We start from the raw sequence: 23106 nt of genomic DNA on the forward strand, positions 1-23106 counted from the left end.
TAATGCAAAGCTTGGACTTGATGTACTAGATGATTATCAGTTATTTCAACAGATATCACTCATTCGATCATGATTTTAAATATATATGCGCACATCTCATGTATTTACTATGCGTATGTATTCAATAGAATGTGAGGCCACCAGTGTATGCTCGCAGTTGACTGCTTTCGGATTTAATCTCTTTGTAAACATGATATGTGTATACAGCAAAAAAAATTTTTTTCTTTAATTGCTTACACAGATTATTTTTTCATTTGTAAATATAAATATTTTCCATTTAATCAAAATACTCTTATGTTTGCACAGCTATTTTTAAAAAATAACATCCATAGATGTAATTTCTATTTATTATATTAAATTAAATTAATATTAATTTCATTATACGGTCACTGTAATAAAGAAATAAAAAGACATGGAACACATTTCATGCACCACGAATTTGAGTGAGTGAGCATTGTGAGTACCAAATGTTTGATAAAGTCATAATCACGTAACAAAGCATTATTGTTATTGTTAAAATAACCTTATTCAAATTATCTTATAAACAAATTACTAATATATGAATGTAAAGAAAATAAACCGTAGCATATTTTATTTTTTAAAATTTAAACAGTAGTTTAATTTGAAGTTTAATAGAAATTTTAAAATATTTACATATATCCGGGCGAACATATATTTCGCTTTGATCGTTAGTTATAATTATGAGTATAATTAATGGCATGTATATAATAATTTAACTTAATACCATTAATTAATTACTTTTAACTAAAGTCAACAATATTAATATGAAAAAATAACCATTTTGTTTATAGAATTTATTTTAAATTAAAAATTGTTATTAATGTAGATCGGCCAGCAAAAATAGAATTTAACCTCGCACTAAATTTTCGATCCAATTTTTTTTTTTTATAAGGTTTAGGATCAGGCACCATCTTGGAAAAAAGTTTTTGGCCGATTTCTCAGAAACTATGCACTTTAGGACAAAAGTCATAAATACCTTTATTGTAGAGAATGAAATTTTGCATCTTTTGTTTTCTATAATTTTTTTTGTAAAACTTACCGTTTACAATTTACGGCTCATTCAATGAGTGTTTTTCTATCTCGGCCGATAACTCGTATAATATTGGATTAATCAATAAAATGCACCTATCCATTTTTAACGATCAATCTATTCTCTACAACTTTTGTTTAAAACTTTTTATTCTAGCGTCCATACTTTTTGAGCTATAGGACGCCCAATGTTGGACTACCGACATAAGAATTTGATCTAAAAATGCTGATATATGTAACCAGTGAAATATGACCAATTAATTAATATCTGATAAAGATGAAATTTGCTATTAATTATACTCATAGTAATTTAATAGTAAACTTGTTATTAAAAAGGCTCAATTAAAATTTATAAAGATATATTGTGGAAGGCACATGGAGAAAAGAATGTAGAGAACTTTGGAAGAGTTCGAAAATGTATCCACAACAATTTTTCAAGTTCAAGGAGCTCGAAAGGGGTAGCAAGTTTTGGGGCTGGCCCGCAGGGTCAACCGACAGACCGATTTTTTAATTAATTTTTATATTTTTACAAAATAAGCGCCGTTAAATCGTATAATGAAATGTATATTACTCAACGTTCAGTAATAATTGAATATTATTCTCTTTATATGAAATGATATTTTATCAAAAAAGAATATTAATGAAATAGTTATAAAAGAAATAATGTAGCAATTTTTCAGATAAACATTAGTATCAATTACTATTTCATGATTTTTACTCTACATATAGTAACAAATAGTAAAAGTAATGCAATTATTGACGCGCATTAGTATTTTTCACTATAGAATATATTAAATGTTGTAATAATTTGGAGACTCGTTTTTTCCGTAAGGGTAAAATGAGACACCATTTTTGAAACAAAAAAAATGTTTCTTGTTTAAGAATGCTTATTAACAGTTTTTAGAAAATAGTGGGACAAATTGATCAGCCTGGACACTGCAGGCATTTTCAAATTTGTAGTAAGAAAAAAAATTTTGTTTTTGTTTTCTTTTTCAAATGTGTGTTAATTGAATTATTTAATTGAGTGCTGAAATTTGCTGAAGCTGAAGTAAAATGGTTCATCAGTAAAAAAACAAGGAGCAATAGATGTTAGTTTGAATTTTTCGTACTTGATCTATGACAATTAAAGTTGATTTCAACAATTGAGTCTGTGTTTCATCAAATATTTCAGAATAGCTGCATTGTCCTAGCTGTTCAACTAATCCCAACTTTTTTTACAAACCATGACTTAGTACATTTGAACAAATAAAACATTCATTTTTAAAAAATATTTTTATTTTGCTCTGGGTATTCTTATACACATTACAAATTTTAATCGATGGATTGCTGAAATTGTTTATTTTTTCTCTTAAATCAATAGTGTTTGTCTTGATAAAATAATGAGATAAAAAGAAAAAATGTATGAATATACCGCAGTAATTATTTTAATTAAAAGCATTACTTGGTTCTTTATATCATTATCGTTTCTCATGATATTTTTTATCCGCATTTTTAATTGGAATCCTATTAATTTCTTTGACGCTAAATTTATTATACAACATTACCATTTCTATTAAAGCAACAATTTATTTTTTCAATATAAAATAATTTCGTAAAATATCGATCCAAATTGTAAATTGAGAAATTTAAATTTTATTTACTTATGCAGAGTTTTTATTTATGTATCAACAGTTTTTTTTTTTTTTTTTACATTCAATAAATCATTGTTTTAATTTCAATTTATATGATAACAGCTAAAGTATGTTGTACGTGACTACATACTGTCGATCGAATATTAATTTCCGATTCTCTCCCGTATATATCCTTGTAATATTTTTTTACCCAAAATTGATTGCATACACTTCAGTGAAAGCACGTTCGTTTTATAAAACAGACTACAGAGATTCTTTAGATTTTTCGATACTGGAAAATCCATCAGTTCAGAAAAAAAAAAAAATACAACAACAATCATAAAGATAATTTAATTCCTTTACTATCAATACTACACTTTAGATTTAAAAAAAAAATGCTCGGTAACATAAAAAATATTTTTCAATTGATGAGGTGTATGATCAATACAGAATCACAGTTTTTGTTTCATGAAATTTTTTTTTTTAAAAATTGTGGAATTCAATAATGCTTCAGAAAAATAGCCATTGGTCCGAGTACACCAATGTTGAATAGAAAGGAATGAAAAGAGACTAAAAAAAATTATAAATACAATGAATATGAAAAATGCAAGATAAAGTAAAACGTTAACTATCGTAGTCTTTGAAAGGTTGAAAATTGGATATGAAAATTTTTGTTACCATATAAGTTTTAATTGATTTTAGTTACACGCTCGAAAAATTGAATATTTATATAACAAATAAAAAAAAAAAAGGGGGGAAATAAATGAGCTCACATGAATATAAAGTTGATATTTACAGCGTGCTTTTATTAAATTGTTTGTACATTGTATATTATTATTTTTAAAATTGAATACTGAACGAATTTTTAATGGAATAACGTAGCAAGCTTCAGTAAATATCACCATCTAATTTTTGATTTAATTCTATTCAAATTTGTGTAACCCTTTTAGTATAAAATTATTGAAAATTGTATAGGAAAACAGTTAAAAATAATTTAATCATTGACGTGATATGTTGAAGTAATAAATATGAAACTTATTATTAGATGGACATCAAGTAGAAATAGACGGCTTACGATGAAAAAAGTTACAAACAAATATTTGAAAGGAGCACATATATGTATACATAAGGAGCGAATAAACATTATCGAGAAAAATAAATCTAGATGTTTTTGTTTAGCTGACCTTAATACATATTGGGTAAAAATGTTTACTTTTCTGCTGTGAAAATAGAAATTAAAATATAAACCAGCTCCACAAGATGTACAAAATGCTACTTATTAAATTACATCAACATTGAAAAAAATAACAGTACTTTTTTTAACTTCCCGCTATGAAAATTGAAAATTTAAAAAAAAAACAGGAAAGATTGATTTCGGCCCGATTTTCGAAAATCGAGTTTTCATCAGATCTCGACGATTTCAGGTCCTAGGAAGCTACTCTGACTATTTCCGGATGGACATATGTATGTGTGTATATATACACAAATATATATGGAAGTATGTAATTTAGTTTTTGTCGTACGATATCTTTGGAACAAATTAACCGATTAGGACGATTTTGAAGTCGATCGGTCAAGTAGTTTACGAGTTATACGAAAAATGAAAATTAACAAAAATTTTTTTGATTAAATTTTTTCAACACTCTAAAATACTGTTTCCGTGAATTCATTAATTGAGGGTAACTAAAAAAATAAACGGATTCCAATTTTATTTTCCGAGGTACTTAATTCAATTTAGATCGCACAGTTTAGTTTTACCATCAACAATTAATGTTTATATTTTTAGTGCTTGATAGTCCGATAAATTCAAGAAACTTTGAAATGTTTATGGTTGAAATTGTCGCGTAAAAATAAAAAAGTTATGGTATAACCAATAAAAAAAGGTTCATTGAATTTTACGGTTTTTATCTAGAGATACTATCTGCAGAAAACTTTGTTCCATGAATAATAGAACAACAGTCAAAGCCAAACGGTGTTTTTTTTTTTTTTTTAACAAAAAGAATGAGTATATTGAAAAGTTAAAAATGAAAAATAATATAATTTCAGACTCGATGAAGATTCCAGTTACTAAATTCTATATCAGCTAGTTTACAAAACTTAATTTCATAGAAAATTATAATGGATGCAAGTAAAAATAATGTCAAGAAAAAATTAACTATTTGAGGATAAAATTGTATGGTGTTGTTTTTTTTCTCAGATATCTAGTAGAAGTTGTTGTTCCTAACTAAATTTATGAGACACCAAAAAAGAAAAAAAGAAAAAAAAATTTCCTATCTACTATTCTTTTTTCTGGACAGTTGTAGTCTATTATCTATCGTGGTCTTATATTTTTTCTACTTTATTTCTGATTTTTATTTTCCCTACTTTATTTTTGGTTGTATTCTATAGAAAAACTACGATATTTATTATAAGTTTATATTTAGCTCATTCTTAAATAGTAACCCGTTTGTAGCACAATCATTTCCTGCTAATAGATATATAGAATATAAAATTCCTCTCACGGTTTTCCTTTAAAGATGTTGTTATTTTAACGTTTTCAGCTTCATTAAATAGGGTACCTTACCATCATCCTAAAAACATTTCTCGACGAGTACCAAATATATCATACTACAAGTTTAATCGAGTACTTGATCTAAATGACGGAAAATATAGAAAGTTCACTTAGATAATGTGATTACCAAAAGAAACCACATTCGAAAGGACTCGCATCAATAATCCCAAATGTACTGGAATGATTCGCGACAAAACTATGAAATAGTTATAATAGAAGGATCACCAAAATACCCCGTTTCAACACATGTGTGAGAAAAATTCGGTCTAAAAATGTTCCAAAAATGTTTACGACAGTGGACTTCCAAAATTGAGATAATTTCGAACCTTTAGTAGAATATTTTTGGACTTTTGAAAAATTTAGAAAGTGAACCATTTTCAACTGATGTAGACTTTTCCTTCGCACTTATTTTATTTTTTGAGTAAAAATAAATTAATTTGACAATTTTTAGGGTTTCAAGAACAATAAAAAAAAAGGTATGGGGTAAAAAAAAAGTAAAAAAGATTCGGAAATATTTATGAACATTTTTTTACTTTTATTAGAACATTCGGGGAAGGTCAATTTTTTTAATTTTTTGACTTATTCAAAAATAGTAGAAAAAATGAGTGATTGGAACTAATTATGATCTCAAAGAACTGTCAATTCTAATCAACTTTGTTCAAAAAATTCCAAATAGAAAAATTGAAACCCGCAAGAAACGTCTAGCTGAAAATTTTTCATACTTATGATTATTTTAGTTCCAAAAATGTTTAACTAAAAGTTCAGAACTGTTTCAATTTTGGAAGTTCGCTGTCAGAAACGTTTTTGAAACGAATTTTTTTCACACGGGCAACCCGACTAGAAATTCTCGTGCGGAATGCCGAAGAGTCAGTGAGGGGCAAGTTTGGCTTGCCTAAGTTAGGCAAGCCCTATTTGCACCTTATTAGGTTCACAGTAGGCAAAACAAAGATTGGCATGCCGAAGAAATTTCAAACTTGGTTATGATCATGAAACTTCTCGGAATTGCCGAAGTCTGGCAAATTTCAGAAATCCTAACTCGCACCAAGCAAAAAAAACCGAAGTTTTGTCGAAGTTCGGTATTCCAAACTCAGATTTAGTTAGGCAAGTATGTGGCAAGGCCTTACTTAGGCATTACATCGAAATTCCTAACTCCCACCTTGCAACAAAAACCGGAGGTTTGCCGAAGTTTAGCATGCCAAACTCGGATTAAGTTAGGAAAGTGTGTAGCAAGGCCTTACTCAGGCATAACCTTGGAATTCCTAACTCGCAACTAGCAACAGAAACCGAATTTTTGTCGAAGTTCGGTATTCCAAACTCAGATTTAGTTAGGCAAGTATGTGGCAAGGCCTTACTTAGGCATTACATCGAAATTCCTAACTCCCACCTTGCAACAAAAACCGGAGGTTTGCCGAAGTTTAGCATGCCAAATTCGGATTAAGTTAGGAAAGTGTGTGGCAAGGCCTTATTCAGGCATAACCTTGGAATTCTTAACTCGCACCTAGCATCAGAAACTCAAGTTTGCCGAAGATTGGTAAGCCGAACTCGAATTTACTTAGGAAAGTGTGTGACAAGGCCTTACTTAGGCTATGCTTTGAAATTTCAAACTTTCACCTAGCAATGAAAGCCGAAGATTTGTCGAAGTTTGGTATGCCAAACTCGAACTTAGCTCAGAATGTGTGTGGCAAGGCCTTACTTAGAGATTAAATGGGAACTTTGACTAATACGTAATAATATTCCCTAAAAGCTTGTCAAAATTTTGTGTTGTACAGTCGATGAAGCATTTTGAACTCTGGCAACTCTCTGTATAGGTTCAATAGAAGAAAATATTGGCATTTCTGCCTAAGAATCATTTGAAGGAGTTATTTGTTTACACATCAATGAAGCATGACTGAGCGCGCCCTCTTCTCAATGTTGTTTATCATATATATACCACACATTCCAGTACTGTATATCCGAGTTTCTTTTTTTCTGTTGAAACACTTCAGTCATGTTTTGTTAGTCACTAGAGCATTTGTCAGCTTCATTCGTTATACAAATTTATATAAAATAGTATAATCAACTATTTGTATTTTATAATAATTTAAAATTTATATCAAGCAAAATGTTCACCATACATGATAAATCTTTCCGGAAACGCGAACTCGGTCGTTTAAGAGCTCAAAAATTTCGCCAAGCGCGACGCGAATTATCTTCCATCGAACAATTGGATTCACTTAATGATAACAAAAACGAAGGTATTGAGACACATTCTTGTAATTCATCATCATTAAATATTAGTGATTATCCTACGGGTTCCGATCTTGTTTATGAACAAGTGAGTGAAGAAGTGATTGGTGATGAATCAGTGACTGATGTTCTCACATCAGAAAATTCGGTACAAGATACCGACAATAGCTTTGAATCTAGTATCGATGAGCAATTAAGAAACCTAACAATAAGTTTTAGTTCTGGTAGTGAAAGTGAAATAAATAATGCAGTGGAAAAATGTAATATTATTGAAAAAATTAAACAATGGGCTTTAATGAGTCCTCCTATTCCTCATACTCGGCTAGAACGATTAATGGACATTTTACGAGACCAGTATCCAGACTTGCCGAAAAGTGCAAAAACTTTTTTAGGCACAAATGCTACTGACTACAAAATTGAAAATTTTGGCAACGGTGAGGAGTTTGTTTATTTTGGAATTCAAGGAAATTTAGAAAAATGCATTAATATTAAGTTGCATGAGACTGCAGATATAGAATTACTATTTAATGTAGATGGCGTACCTTTATTTAAATCTAGCAGAAAACAACTATGGCCTATACTTTGTCAAGTTTTTAGCCATTATAATTATTATAAACCATTTCCCGTGGCTATATATTGTGGTAATAATAAACCTAGCAATATGGATCTTTATTTTACAAAATTTATTCAGGAAATTAATGACTTACAAGCTACTGGAATTATAATAAATAATTGTTTCTTCAACATCTCCATTAAAGCATTTGTATGTGATAGACCTGCACGATCTCTATTGAAAAGTATGAAAAATCACGGAGGATACTATGCTTGTGAGCGATGTACAATAGCAGGTAAACGATATAAAAAACGAACTGTTTATCCTCTAACAGGTAATTTTCAACTGAGAACCGATGAATCTTTTAGAAAACAATCTAATTCTCAACATCATCTTGGAAAGTCACCTTTGCTTCTCATTGAGCCTAAAATAGATTTAGTAAATCAATTCGTATTAGATTCTATGCACTTGCTTTTCTTGGGAATTATGAAGAAATTATTAGAGTGTTGGATAGATGGTACCGTTAATAAAAAATTAAAAATAAGTAATAATGATAAAACTCGGCTATCTAGTCTATTATTGAAGATTAAAGTGCCAGCAGAGTTTCAAAGAAGCACGCGTTCATTGGTTGATTTTCATAAATTTAAATCAACAGAGTTACAATTTTTATTATTATATGCAGGGCCTGTTGTGTTAAAAAAAATTCTGCCCGAAACTATTTACAATCACTTTCTACTTTTGCATGTTGGGTGTAGAATATTATGTTCTCATGAAATTGCCTTAAAAAAAGTACAATACGCAAAACTTTATTTAACAACATTTGTACGTATTGTGCCTTTTATATACACACTGCAATTTCTTGTTGGGAATGTCCACAGTCTTTACCATCTTGCTGACGATGTAGCATTTATGCAGTGTTGTTTATTAGCAATGTCAAGTTATGCATTTGAAAATTTGTTGGGCAAAATTAAGAAACTTTTAAGATGTGGAAATGAACCACTTTCTCAATTATGCTGTCGATTTAATGAGATAGGATCAAGTATGTGGCCAAAACCTAACTCAACAGAGACAATAATTGAAATATTAAAAGAGTATAAGAATGATGATGACCTTGATGAAGTAATTATCAAACGAATCAAATTTAAAAACACTTTATTGACTACAAAATCTCCGGATAATACTGTATTATTGAAAAATAATGAAATTTTGCAAATCCACAAAATTTTTCGACTTTCAACAGACAATATTCATTCAGTCAGGATTCACGGAAAAATATTGAAAAAAAAAAAAGCACTTTTTACATATCCATGTAATTCTGAAAATTTAGAAATGTGGGATGTTAGTGTAAAACATGAACCAATGGCGACATATAAAATTTATGAAATTTCGAAAAAAATGGTGTGCATTGATCTAAGTAGTGACACTAAAGAAAAACTTTGTGTAATACCGTTATTACACATGTAAATAGTGCTTGGAGTTATGTGATTGACGTAAGTCAATTTTTTTTAAACTTTGAAAGAGACAAATGAAAGACCAGTAATTATTTTGAATGTAGAAATCATTTGATATTAATGATATTTAAGTAAACAGTTATTAAAAGTTATTTCAGTATTTTTTTTGTTATTCAAATAATTAGAAAAAAAGTACATACAGATTTTTTAATTATTTAAATGTTTTTTTTTACTTTCAACTTACTAATATGTTATTTTTTTATTTCTTTAATGCTAGTAATAAATGAATATTTGTTAAATTTAGTCATAAATTTTTTTTATTATAAATTATTTGTCTAAAATTAAAATACTAAAATAAATTCTTCTAATTTTAAAAAGCCAAACAATAACAAAGGAAGCCGATGTCTCGCATGAAAGTGTACATACATACACATATAAGTAGACATATACATATATGTGCGTAAATACGTTGCCACCTTCGGCACCCAATAGTTTACAGTTTCTCAAAGAACTACCGAGTAATGTAGCGGCGTCCTTATAGATATTTGTACGACAATACACATATGTATACAAACGTGCTAGTGTGCAGTGTATGTAAACATTTTCAAGCTAAAACACGTCGTAACTTGAGAGACAAACACGTGCTTGTGAAGTTACTTGGAACAAATCTTCGGTTATTATTTTATATTGGATATGTGAGCTCGAGTTTATTATTGTGTTCAGTATAGTGAGTGAACTACGTCGAGATCAGTTATTAGCGGTTTTTCTATCATTGAGTGTAGTTAATGTAAAAAACAATTAAAATATTAGAAATTTCAAGACAATCGCGATGTCGTCATCTGATACTAATGATTTGAGATATCGATTAGTAGTGTTTGTCGGTAGCAAAAAAAAACAAGAAGTAATTGACATTGTCCCCAGTGCTTGGATTTATTATGACAATAAATCAAAAATATTAAAGTGCAAATTTATGCCAGAAACTATGTACGATGAAAAAAATTTAAAAGTGCTAAATGATATGGTAAAACGTGGTACTGAACCTTGTCACGATTGGCCATGTTATCCCATTGAGATTCGGGGACGAGCACGTAAGTAATTATTCAAAAAATACTAAAATTAGTAGACAAAAAATATTTTTTATGACATTGTTTACATGGACGCTGTTTCGGTTTTTTATTTTTTTCTAGACAAATTAATGATGGTGAATATAGAATGACTCTGAACCGAGCAGAGATAAATTAATTTTTTAGAATTGATAATAATGAATAAGTAATTAGAAGTTATTAATTAAAAAAAAATGCCCACATAGATTTTTAAATTTTTCATATTCGCATTTTTTTTTTACATTAATCATTTTTAATTACTTATTCATTATTTTGCATTCTAAAAAATTAATGTATGTCTGCTAGGTTCTCAGTCATAATATAAAACACATAGAAAAATTTTTAATTAAAAATGAATAAGTATTCAATAATAATTGAAAACTTATAATTCAAAAAAATGCTCATAAGAATTGTTGAATTATCTAAAACTACATTTTTTTATTTTCAACTTTTAAAAATTTTTTAACTTTTGAGAATTTTTAAATTTAAATAGCTTTTTAACTTTTTAATCAATTATTATATAACAACTTAAAATAAATGTCCACTTGCAACTTTTGAAAAATATTTTTTTAGTACTAGTCATGTTTTTAATAAAATTAAAACAAAATGTATGTCTGTTGAATTCAGTTTTAATAATAAGATCTTGATATTAATAATTATCCGATTGTCTTGCAGGTTCATATAAAGAAGCTGAGACATTAATTAAAAAATTACAATATGAACCCTATGCATACTCAACAGATAATGAAGCTTCAGCTAAATGTAAAGCGAAGGAAGACGAAAGCTATTACAAAGAAAAAGCAAAGGAAACAACCGCGGAAGAATTATTTGCAAGCGCGTTTATAAAATTCGATAATGATATTCATTCATTTTCTGGTAAATTTTTATTTTGGTACCTTTCATATTCACTATATGATTTCTAAATCGAATTACATTAATCTTTGTATATTTTTGTCAAGGAGATGGCAATCTAAGTTCTGAGAACAATGAGGAGTCTGAAATATCTCGCAAGAAAAGTGGCAAATCCCAAAAACAATCTAAAAAGGAAGGAAACTATACTAGTGAGTAATATTTTCAATAAATTTTTTTAATTAATTAAAACTAACAATATTAATGTTAAAATAATAAAATATTATATAGTATTATTTTGAAAAATTTTTTTTTTTTAATTTGCAATTTCTATTAATCACGTTGTCGTTGCTTGAATTTTTTCATTATAATATTTTTTTCGTTCAAAAATTTAATGTTTAAATTACGATTGATATTAAAAAAAAAAACAATATGAGAAGCGTCATATTTTTTTAATATTGAATAACTTATAAATATATTTTTATACACAAATTATATTTACTAAATTATTTTGTAAAGCACTCTAATGAAGTAATGAAATGATAAATTTTTTTTTATTTAATTACACTAGAAATCAAGACTACTTCTTCGACTAAGCGCAAAAAAAAATCAAAAAGAAATGAAAGCTGCTCAGAAAGTTCAACCAGTGACAATGATATAGTATCATCATTGAAGTTTCGAAAATTAACTCGAGAAGGAAGCAAGAAACCCGGCAATTCTTTTTCCAGTAACGACGAAGACGATTCACGCAATGATGACTTTGTCACTGACAAATCGTTTGGCAAACACAAATTACCAATAAAGATGGTCACAAAAAAATTTTCTCCTAACAAAGGTATTTTAATAAAAGGAAATAATTTCATTCAATTAATTTTAAGTGTGTTCGGTATGGTGATTAATATTAATTCTTAGGTACTTCTTTTTTAATTTACAATTTTTTTAATCAAGTTTTGCTTGCTTACAAAGTTTCGTTTTTACTATTAAAATTTTTTATTCAATCATTTAAATTCGAGCTTCGATAAAAAAAAACAATTTTTTCAAAAGCTGATAAATTTTGCTACCGTAATTTTTAACGATTCATTGTTAGGACCAAATAATACTTCAAAAATTATCTGTAAAGTACAATGACTTTGACAAAATGTTTTTTTTTTTTTTTCAATTAAATTAATAGGAATGCGAAGAAATTATGAGGCCAAAAACAAAAAAAGTTTAGAAACAGGAAAAGGAAATAATAGCTCTGCAAATAATTCTAGTATCAGCAATGATGATAGTAATGAAACGGAAAAATCACCAACAAACAAGGATGAAAAAAAGACCAGCGGTTTACATTTTACTAAAAATAAAGAAAATACACCTAATAATGACGGAACTGGACTTTCTGTTCAAATAAAAAGCTTGTCAAAAAAGTCGGTACCAACAAAGTTTTTTATGGACGAAGGTATATCAATGATAATAATAATCATAATCATAATAATAATAAAGTTGTTAAACATAAATTTAATAAAATAATTTCTATTATTGATTTTAGAATATTGTTTTTAAATTTATGATTTTAATTAATTAAGTTTCGCTTATTTCTGAACAATTTTTTAAAATAACAACTACAACAATTTTACTTTGATAGAAAATATCGTAATCTTTTTAGTATTATATAAATTGGTTTTAACGTTTCTTAGATTTAAAAGTAATTAGAACTCCTATTTAACCATAAAAAAAATTAAATATTTCGAAATGAATTATAAAATTCACTTCCATTTTTTAATGATTAAATAAAAGTTCTAATTATTATTAAATCTAAAAATCGTTGAGATCAATTCATATAATAAAAAGATTATAATATTTTTTATCAGTGTAAAATTGTTGCAGTATTCATAACTATAAATAGCTTATTCTTATTAATATAACAATTTATTATATTAAAAAACTCATAATATTAATCCATAGAAAAGTCATAATATTGAAATTTAATTTCAGATTTGCTGTCTCGAGTTGTAAAAAAACAATTGATTCCCGTAATTGACGAACAAAAACGTTTAAGCTCTCAACTCCGGTCAATAACTAAGATGGTGAATGACTTAAAAGGGATCGCCATCGAAATGCAAAGAGCGTATACTTTAAATATTGCGACTGGTTCAGCAGTAATAGTAGAAGCAGGTGACGACGATGCAATAAAATTACCATGCACCGAAGTGACCGATTTTGATCAATTTAATGATAAATTAAAAGATGATCAAAATTACCGACAAAATATTGTAAAAATCTGATATATTTTCTTTCTGATAATTTTTATATTTTTTTGCAATTTTAGTTTATAACTATATTGTTGTTACAGATCCGAAGGCTGATACCATTGATTAATATTAAACAATCTATCGTCAAAAATGTGACACCCATGATAAGATTTGGAATGGCACGAGAATTAGCTTTAAAATTTAACTTAAAAAAAGCTAATGATAAAAGACCAAAAATTTTTATTAATACTGAATTTTATAAAGTTTTAAAAGGTATTTCTACAATAAACATAAGTATGAAAAAAAATCGATAATTTAAATTGTCAAAAATTAAACTTAATACTGATTATTATTTACAGTTGTCATTGTTAACAAATTTTCAAAATCCGAAAATGAACCGTTATCCGATTCCGTTGTGAACGAGAGTATCGCATCGGTTTTAAATCATTGCGGTGACTGGGAAGGTGGACGGACAGTAAGGAAAAAAGCTGCACAAGATAAACGAAATGCACCACAAAGAATTCTAGAAGGAGGAGAAACGAACGAAGAGAATAACAATAAGGACAAAGGAGAGGAAAACTGACTAACTCAAGTTTCTTTGCTTAATACTGATTATATTAGATTATATTTCAAAATTATGTATTATGTTTGGTTTGGAAAAAAATTACATAATAATTATTAAACAATTTAATTATTTTTATAAACCTGTTTTTTTCTAGAATTATAAAAATTAAAAAATTTGACTATTAAGTCTTTTTTTTGCAGTTATAAGTTTTTCTGCTTGAACCAGTTATCGCTCCACCTCTCAAGTATGGTAATTTTCATTGATTTAATTTAATTTTCTGCAGATTGTGTTAAACGGCTTTGTCGTTTGTTTTTGAAGGTAGTTCTTTTGCTTTCGCATTGCCCTTGATGCTTAGATGTCTAAAAATGCATACGTTCTTCATTGTAAAACGAGAATTCAAGTCGCTGTCTGAGCACGAAGTTAAATTCGAGCCTTACTAGATTTAGGCAATGACCAGCTAATGCAGCTTCCAAATTGGTACGGAAGCAGGAAGTCGAATTCGGGCCATATTAGCTTTATTTAGGCTATTACCAACAGATAAGGCTTCCGAATTGCAGCCTAAGGAGGAAACCGAGTTTGAACCACACTAGGTTTAGGCTGTTACAAACAAATGAGGCTTCCAAACTGCAGCCTAAGGAGGAAACCAAGTTTGGATAATATTAGGTTTAGGTTGTTACCACCAAATAAGGCTTCCGAACTGCAGCCTAAGAAGGAAATCGAGTTTGGATCATACCAGCTTTTGGTTATTACCAGCAAATGAGGCTTCCAAACATCTGCCTAATTAGGAAGCCAAATTAGGCCAAGTCTCGCACCTGCGTTACGTTCGGAGTTCCGGCCTAATTTGGCTGCCTCATTTGGGGCAAGTTTGAAATTCGGCATGCCAAGTTCGGGCCTAATCACTCCCGAACTGAAATTTCTAGTCGGGAAAGTCTCATTTGAAATTTTACTCCAAAACTAATATATTTTCTCCGGGTAAAATTTAAAATGAGACCTTGTTGAACCGGTGACTATTCGGTACAGTGTTTAGTTTTGTTACCGTTTAAATCTGTAGTCTAGTTAGAATCACCTCGAGATATTTCGGTAATACTTCTATTATAACCACTTCATAGTGTTGTCGCGATTCACTTTGGTGCATGTGGAATTATTGACACCGGTCCTTTTCAAAGTGGTTTATTTTGGTAGTCACATTATTGAAGTGAACTCTCTATATTTTCCGTCATATACATCACGTACTTGATTAAATTTGTAATATATGATGTATCTGGTACTCGTTGAGAAGTGTTTTTAGGACGATGGTATGGCACCATTCAATAAAACTCTGCGGACTTTGAATTAAAAAAGATATATATATATATACTATTACTATAAGTTTTAAAAGTATATAATGTTAAGTCATTTTAATATTTATTTCTGAAATCAATCTGATATATAATAAAAAACTTATCATTGATATTTAATTCTTTAATTGGTTTTTAGCGTTCATTTTCATTTAATAGCCTTGCGATTCAGAAAAAGAAAGACGTTCTCATGTATCAGTGCACAAATAAAAGTTTACTGACCTCTCTTAGTACATACGGAACTATTAGTCGCGGCATTATCATTTTTTCTTTTTCTTTGAAAAAATAACGATGATATTAAAAAGGTATAAAAATGTCATCAAATTACTTACAAATTCTTGTATCATGCTTTGTACAGTGCGTGACATGATTTTTAATTTTTCAATCAGCTTGGTCCAACAATTAACAATCCTAGAATAAAAAAAATAAAAATATTTATTACCTGTAGTGCGAAATTACATTTTTATTTTCAGTAAATAACACTTGCGTGAACATAAACCTATTTAGACTTATTGCTTAATCGAAAAAAAACCTGATTGTAACCCCTACAATGCAGAAACTAAAATAAACCCAGCGTTAAAATGAGGTTCTAGAATACGTTTATTTGGATCCTGAGTTCGAAGTTGAAATTGAGATTCAATTTTTCAACCCAAGTTAGGGCGAAAAAATAAAATGATTTAAATAACATCTTATAGTTAATAAAAATGATCTAATAGCTGCTCATATTACAATCTTGTTCAAGGCTTGAGCAAGCCTGGTCTCAAGTTCGATAAACGTTAGTGTCTTTTCCTACCTATGTGTTTTGCTACAGATACTTGTGGCTAGATTTCAATAACAAGTCTAGTGCAGGCCTTACACAAAAAATTCGTGCCAGATTATAACTCAATTCTGGAGGAAGACTATAGTTGAAAATAGTTGCGCATTGCTTGTTCAAGATCTTGAGCCAGCCATCTGTAAGTACTTGCCGTGAATTATTGGTGCAACAAATGCGCCAGAAACTTTTCAACTGCACCGTATCTAAGATATTTTCAGTATTCTTGTGTACAATGTCTTGAGCAAGTCATGCACAAGTCCTGATGACGATATCTTGCTACATGATTTTGCGCAAGCCATACGTAGAAAAAAACACCCGCGACCAAGGACTTTGCTCAAGCATGTGTTACTTGGGTAGAAGTTCAATTAACTAAAGTCTTTTGTTATTAGATAAAACTTCTTGAAAGTTGATTTCCCATGCATTTTTTTTTGGGTCTTGATTCAAGACTCTTGAAGTATCTAGAAGTCGAAAACGAAAAATAAAAATTATCAAAGCAACTGCAAAAATATGTATTGGAACCAAACATTCAGAGGATTTATGTATAAAATATGACTCCCTAAATTTTTTTACGACTTCTAAAGATTTTTACTTGTGGACTTAAGGTTAAGGTTCACGCAAGTCTTATTTACGTTTTTAATGTCAAGTAAGTTCAATATACGATTTGAATTTTGACTTGAATACGAATAAAGATAGTTTTTTATGAAAAAATATAAATATAACCTTAATACTTTTTAGAAAAACTTGAATAAATTTATATCAGCATAAAAGTATCCAAATAACTCTAAAGTAACACAAATAGCTGCAATACATTGGTACTTATATAGACATGGAGGCGTCGAAAAAGAATGAGACAATCGAAAATATAAAAAGTTTTTTCTCTATCCACAAAAGTGCTTTTCTATAAAGTATCAATTCGTCATGTCACACAGAGTTTTCAGTGGCGATAGTATGGTGTGAGTCTAGTCAGTCTGACTAAAGTAAACTATTTATACGAAACTTGTAAACCCATGAGGAGGATAATGGTAAAGGAAATAAAAGAAGATAAGAAAAGACGTTAAGACACGCCGAAGACATCGATAACGTCTATACGTGTCCTTTCTATTCTGCACGTGCTATCAAGGCGCGTGGATCCCACGGGAATCAACGGACAAACTCGACTGTCACCATGGTCTCGGTTATCGTCGATCAACACACAACTCCATTCCATTCCCTGTTACATTTTTACGGTTCAAATCATGTCATACAACAATATTATCGGCGTATGAATACATATATGGAACCTCAAAGGAAATATTTCGTTATAGTGCATATTTTGTATGCACTATATATTTTATTTTCATAATCCGAAATATATCATACCATAAATTACATGCATTCTACTCATATTTCGATATAAATATAAATATTATAAATATCAAATAATTATCGAAAATTTAAATAAAACAATGATTCAGTCTTTAATTTTCAAAGGTTCGAAAATATTCACAATTGTCAACTTAAAGTTCCAAGTTACCAAACATCAGAAGTTTGGAACACTTTCGGGACAATTTTATCACACAGTAATTCAATATTGAAATTTAAAGTTATTGAAAAGCAACCATAAATAGTCTTTCATAATGTCTGAAATACTCAATAATTGTAATAAACTGTGAAAATTGATTAAAGTTGTAGAATATTGAGAACTTTATTGATTCAAATTAATAATCCTAAAGCCTAACGATTCTTAAAAATGACTTTTGAAGTTACCTAAAAATTTTAATTTTATTCGAAATCAATATTGAATATTTTTTTTTTTAAATTAAAATCAAAATTTTCTATGTGCATGTTTATTCCGCAACTAATTAAAATCAGTTAATTTTGGCTGTAAATTGCAGACTTAATTAAATATGTTTTTGATATCACCTGCATGCATTGAAGATATGAATTTTGATATATTTCCAAAATAACCCAATTTCAAATCAATGCATAATTTAACGGGTTAGAAATCATCGGTTTCAGCCCTCTGAGACGCGACATCAAATTTCTGTCCACTAAATTAGTTTCTGACTTCATTTCAGCCTCGTTGAAATTATATGCGTGTATTTCAAACTTCAGAATAATTATATTGGTCTTCCCGCGTGGAAAAATATATATACCAGCCAAATAGTATATGTGCGGCTTATATAGCTTTAGCGTTGTCGTATGTTATGTAATTTAGCCGGTGTATATTCTCGAATGTATATCCCTGACTAAAAAACAATTAGAAATGATTCAAAACAATTGAAAACGATTCAATTTTAATACTATCTAAATAACTTACCCTTTCAAACTAACTGTCTAACTAAGGTACCCACGGGTAATAAGGAATGTCGGGTAATAAGGCCTAAGTGACAGAAATGATATTTAAAATAACCGACTCCGCTAAAGGCTACTCTAGAAGTTTATAGAGTCTCGATACCACGTTCTCTGTCTTATATATTTCATCATCCATCATATACTGTTGCAGCGCAGAAGAAATTATAAAAAACAATCTAGTCTTCTGACTCTTAAAAAGTATTGTTGCTAAATTTAAGTGATGATTCATCTTTAATACCAATTTTATTAAGTATAGTTAAACTATTCCAGTTTGTTTAACCCGTAGGCCTTATTACCCTACCGTAGTAAAATAAGGCCTATTCTTATAGTTTTTGTAAAAGTTCAATTTTTTGTTTATTTATGGTAAAAATTACCATTATTTCATTACATTTTACGGCCAATGTATTGAAATAAAGATTAATGATACATTTCGATAATTAAATGCAATATTTTCGATTCTATTCAAAATCTCCCTTAGCTAGGCCTTATTACCCGCCGATATCTTATACATTAATCGCATTGAGTAAATACATTAGTTAATCAGGGATTTTTTCATATAGATTACATTATTTCGATTGGCTTCCAAAATTAGAATTCAAAGCTTTAATGCAGGGGGTAAACTGTGAAAAATTTTGAGTCAGCCATGTAATGTGGATGATTTGATGTTCAAATTTTTAACGCCGCCGGTGTGAAAGTTATATCACACACAGTGTTAAATTTTTAGCCGTGTGAATTAGTACGATCACACCACCAATAGTGTAAAAACAAAACAATAAAAAGAAGTTTTCATTTGGACAAGATAATAGTGAAAAATGATTTTTTAGAAATTTTGAGTCCAAATTTTAATTTTGAACTAGTTTATTAAACAAAAATACTTATGGCAATAGAATCGTTAATTTGCCAACTTTAAACCATAAAATACCTTATAAAACTCGTAAAAATATCAATTTACTTGTAATGAGTAATTTTTTCATTAAAAATACTTGACATTGTAATTTTTTATTGATTTAGCTACTAATTGTATTATTTTTTTATCATTATTAAAGAATGTTAATTGATAAGTTTTGAAGTTCATGTCAAATGAATAAATTTCGTTTTACAACGGAAAAATGTACAATATTGTCAATACGTTCAACTGATATATTTATAACCATTCAAATAATTATCAATAAATGAACACAATAGAGTTAATTATAAAAACAAATGCTTTCACTACATGCCAATTATCTTAATTAAAGAAAGACACTTAATTCATCCGTTACTTTTGATTAAGTTATCAAACAACTAGAGAAACCCAATTAGAGATGCCCTGAGTGCATATAGATGAAAAAAAATAGAGAGATACAAGTAAAATGATAAAAGTAATTGTATTCCTATGATAATAAAACTAATTGATTTGGAAGCTGATTTTGAAATTTTAGCTGCATTACTTTTTTATACTTTATTTTCCATTCTTTGAAATCAACGATGTATATCAAACTATCATATTCACCAATTATTTATTGTGAAATCGGATGAATAAATAATAATATAATATAATATAAAAATATCAATAACAGCACTGCTATAGTGACGTAAATTGAAACTGTTTTATTATATTAACAGTTCAAATTAAAATATAAAATAATAAATTTCATTACAAATAAATATATACGTATACTTATATATATATATACATATATATATATATATATATATATATATATATATATATATATGTATATTAGGGTGCTTCGTTTCCGGCGAAAGGATTTTTTTAGTTGCTCATCAAGCGATATATTGTTTTTTATGCTAAAACAAAAATTCCTGCCGAGTTTGAGCTCGTAATTCCAATCCTAAGTACTTTCCATTTGATTTCAAAGATTTATCATTTAAAATACACGAAAATTAAATTACTTTTTTTTAACTTTCTAATACTCAGCTGCGTTTTATGATATCGACGCGGTTTTGGTCGCAAATTGTAGGGCATTTGGTGTTCTTCAAAAGTGCCCATAGTAACTTAGCTGTAATTCCAGCTGTTTCACTGATGTCCGCTGAGGAAGTCATTTTTCGTACCAAATTGATCTTTATTGGCTTGCAGAACGTAAACTTATGAATGCACAACAAAAATGTAAAGAGGGATTTTATAGGAAATTTAATTCCTTTCAAAAAAGCCCAATGAGTCAAGTCGCTAAAGTCCATAATTTCCGATTTATAGGAGTTTTAATAATTAAAAAAATATAATATTAAAAAAAAATGACAATTGTTTTTTTAGTTTTTAAAATATTAAAACTCCTATAACTCGAAAACTATGTAGGGGAGCCTGGGGCACGAAGGCCCCCCTGGGGCATAAAGGCCCTCTTCAAAAATTAGGTAAAATTTTTTTTTTTATTTTCCGTCAAAGTATGACCTTCATAATGTTTTTAGTATATTTTAAGTCAATACGTGATATGAGGGGCAAAACGGACAACTCGAAAAAAAAATTATAAAGAAAAAATTATTTTTTTTTTATTTTCCGTCAAGTTAATTTTTTTGTGACAATTTTTTTTTTTTTAATGGTCCATTTTACCTCATACATCACATACTGGCCTAAAACGTCATAAAAACATTATAAAGGTCATAACTTAACGGGAAATAAAAATAAAAATTTTTGTTGATAATTTTTTGGAGAGGAGGCCTTCGTGCCCCAGAAAAAAACAAATTTTTTTTTCGATTTTTTGCAAAATTTCTACTTATTCTTTCGATATCGACGGAAAATAAATGAATTTTATGGTTAAAAGCCACAAAAAGAAAAAACCGGCTTAAGGGGGCCTTCGTGCCCCAGGCTCCCCTATTTTAGCAACTTGACTCGTAAGGTTTTTTTGAAAGGAATTAAATTTCCTCTAAAATTTCCATTTACATTTTTGGTGTGCATTCATTGGTTTACGTTCTGCAAGCCAATAAAAATCAATTTGATACGAAAAATAACTTTCTTAGCGGACGTCAGTGAAACAGCTGGAATTACAGCTAAGAAACTATGGGCACTTTTGAAGAACACCAAATGCCCTACGATTTGCGAGCAAAACCGCGTCGATATCATAAAACGCAGCTGAGTATTAGAAACTTAAAAAAAAAGTAATTTAATTTTCGTGTATTTTAAATGGGAAATCTTTGAAATCAAATAGAAAGTACGTAGGATTGGAATTAAAAGCTCAAACTTGGCAGGAATTTTTGTTTTAGTATAAAAAACAATGTTTTGCTTCATGAAAAAAAATACTTTCGCCGGAAACGAAGTACCTTAATATATATATATATATATATATATATATATATATATATATTTAAAGGACGAGCAAGAGAAGAAGAAGAACTTAAAATATTTTTTTTACAATTTTTGATGAACGTCATTTGTGACTCTTATTATTGTTTTTTGTACAATTTCAAGTATCCCAAAATTTTAAAAAATATAAATCGGAAAATCCAAAAATGTATACTATCATCGCTCATCTTATTTAAAATCATTACTTTTATTTTGTGATATTAACTTTTCTTTTAATCATGAATTTTTATTCAACTTTGAAATTATTAATTTGATTTTTTTTTAATTTTTTTAAAAATATCCCTCCTTTTTGTCTGAGATGCTGCTCTTTTTTTTCAATCTTATTGTTACGCTAGTACCGCTGCCAGTAATTGATAGAGAAAAAAAGAACAAAAATAATAACAATAATAAAAATAAAAATAGCAACTGAATTTTTCGTGAATTACAACTTTTTATTAATTAAAATTAAACCAGAAAGAGTTGGATAATAATTTACAAAGGGTCCTTGTTGTCGCCAAACTAACACCAATAAAAAAAAACTTTCTTTTCTATAGACAGGTCAGAAATTCAAACTTTCGGAGCAGGTATGGTGAAGAATTTTCTGACATTTAAAAATTTGGTTCAGCTGCTTCAAACAGACATCAAAAAGAAGATTCGTTGCATCCAAATGTACAACAGTCCATTATCTCCTTAGCAACCCCGTTTTGTCCGTCCTTTCCCTATATATCTTTATAATTAATAATAGAAAAAAAGTGAATTGATATTACCACCAGCTTAACAGTAAAAAATAATGATATTGTTAATATTCTAATCTTATAATGGAAATCTAATATTCAAGTATTTGAAATACGCGACAATCTTGCAGTATATCCTTAACAGATGCTTTGTAAAAATTGAATTACTTTCTATATTCTACATAAGGATCAAAGTACAACTTTTATTTAACACTTGAGTAGTTTCAGTCAGAAATAATCGTAGTTTAAATCTCGAAGAAAATTTCAAAGAGAAAAATCTGTTCTTATTAAGAGGAAAATATCCTTTCATTTAAAAAGATCACAAAATGTTTTATCAATACAGTGTTACTCTTTTATTTTATTATTATATGCAGTATAATTGTTTTAAAAATTTTTATCTCTTGTAGTTATAATGCATTTA

At 28.6% G+C, this 23106-nt stretch overlaps 2 protein-coding genes across 4 annotated transcripts in view; one reads left to right on the forward strand and one right to left on the reverse strand.

The window, feature by feature from the left end:
- LOC103569649 (CD151 antigen) overlaps positions 1-23106 on the reverse strand; it is a 139504-nt gene that overhangs the window by 83209 nt on the left and 33189 nt on the right. For both annotated transcript variants that reach the window (XM_014444763.2, XM_014444762.2), the window contains one exon: positions 15859-15937. The gene's annotated coding sequence lies outside the window, so the exon portion shown is untranslated. The remainder of the gene's footprint in view (positions 1-15858; positions 15938-23106) is intronic.
- On the forward strand, positions 9914-14277 carry LOC106693075 (uncharacterized). 2 transcript variants are annotated; one of them, XM_053739144.1, is made up of 8 exons: positions 9914-10529; positions 11220-11420; positions 11507-11605; positions 11965-12228; positions 12565-12831; positions 13368-13645; positions 13726-13897; positions 13984-14277. In XM_053739144.1, the coding sequence occupies exons 1-8, from the start codon at positions 10271-10273 to the stop codon at positions 14205-14207; spliced, it is 1764 nt and encodes a 587-aa protein (XP_053595119.1). In that variant the 5' UTR covers positions 9914-10270; the 3' UTR covers positions 14208-14277. The 2 variants fall into 2 exon arrangements, with proteins under 2 accessions (XP_053595119.1, XP_014300247.2); XM_014444761.2 differs by having other exon boundaries at positions 9916-10529; positions 11504-11605.

This window comes from Microplitis demolitor, chromosome 5 (genome assembly GCF_026212275.2).
Source record: "Microplitis demolitor isolate Queensland-Clemson2020A chromosome 5, iyMicDemo2.1a, whole genome shotgun sequence".
In the NCBI taxonomy this organism is placed as follows: Eukaryota; Metazoa; Arthropoda; class Insecta; order Hymenoptera; family Braconidae; genus Microplitis; species Microplitis demolitor.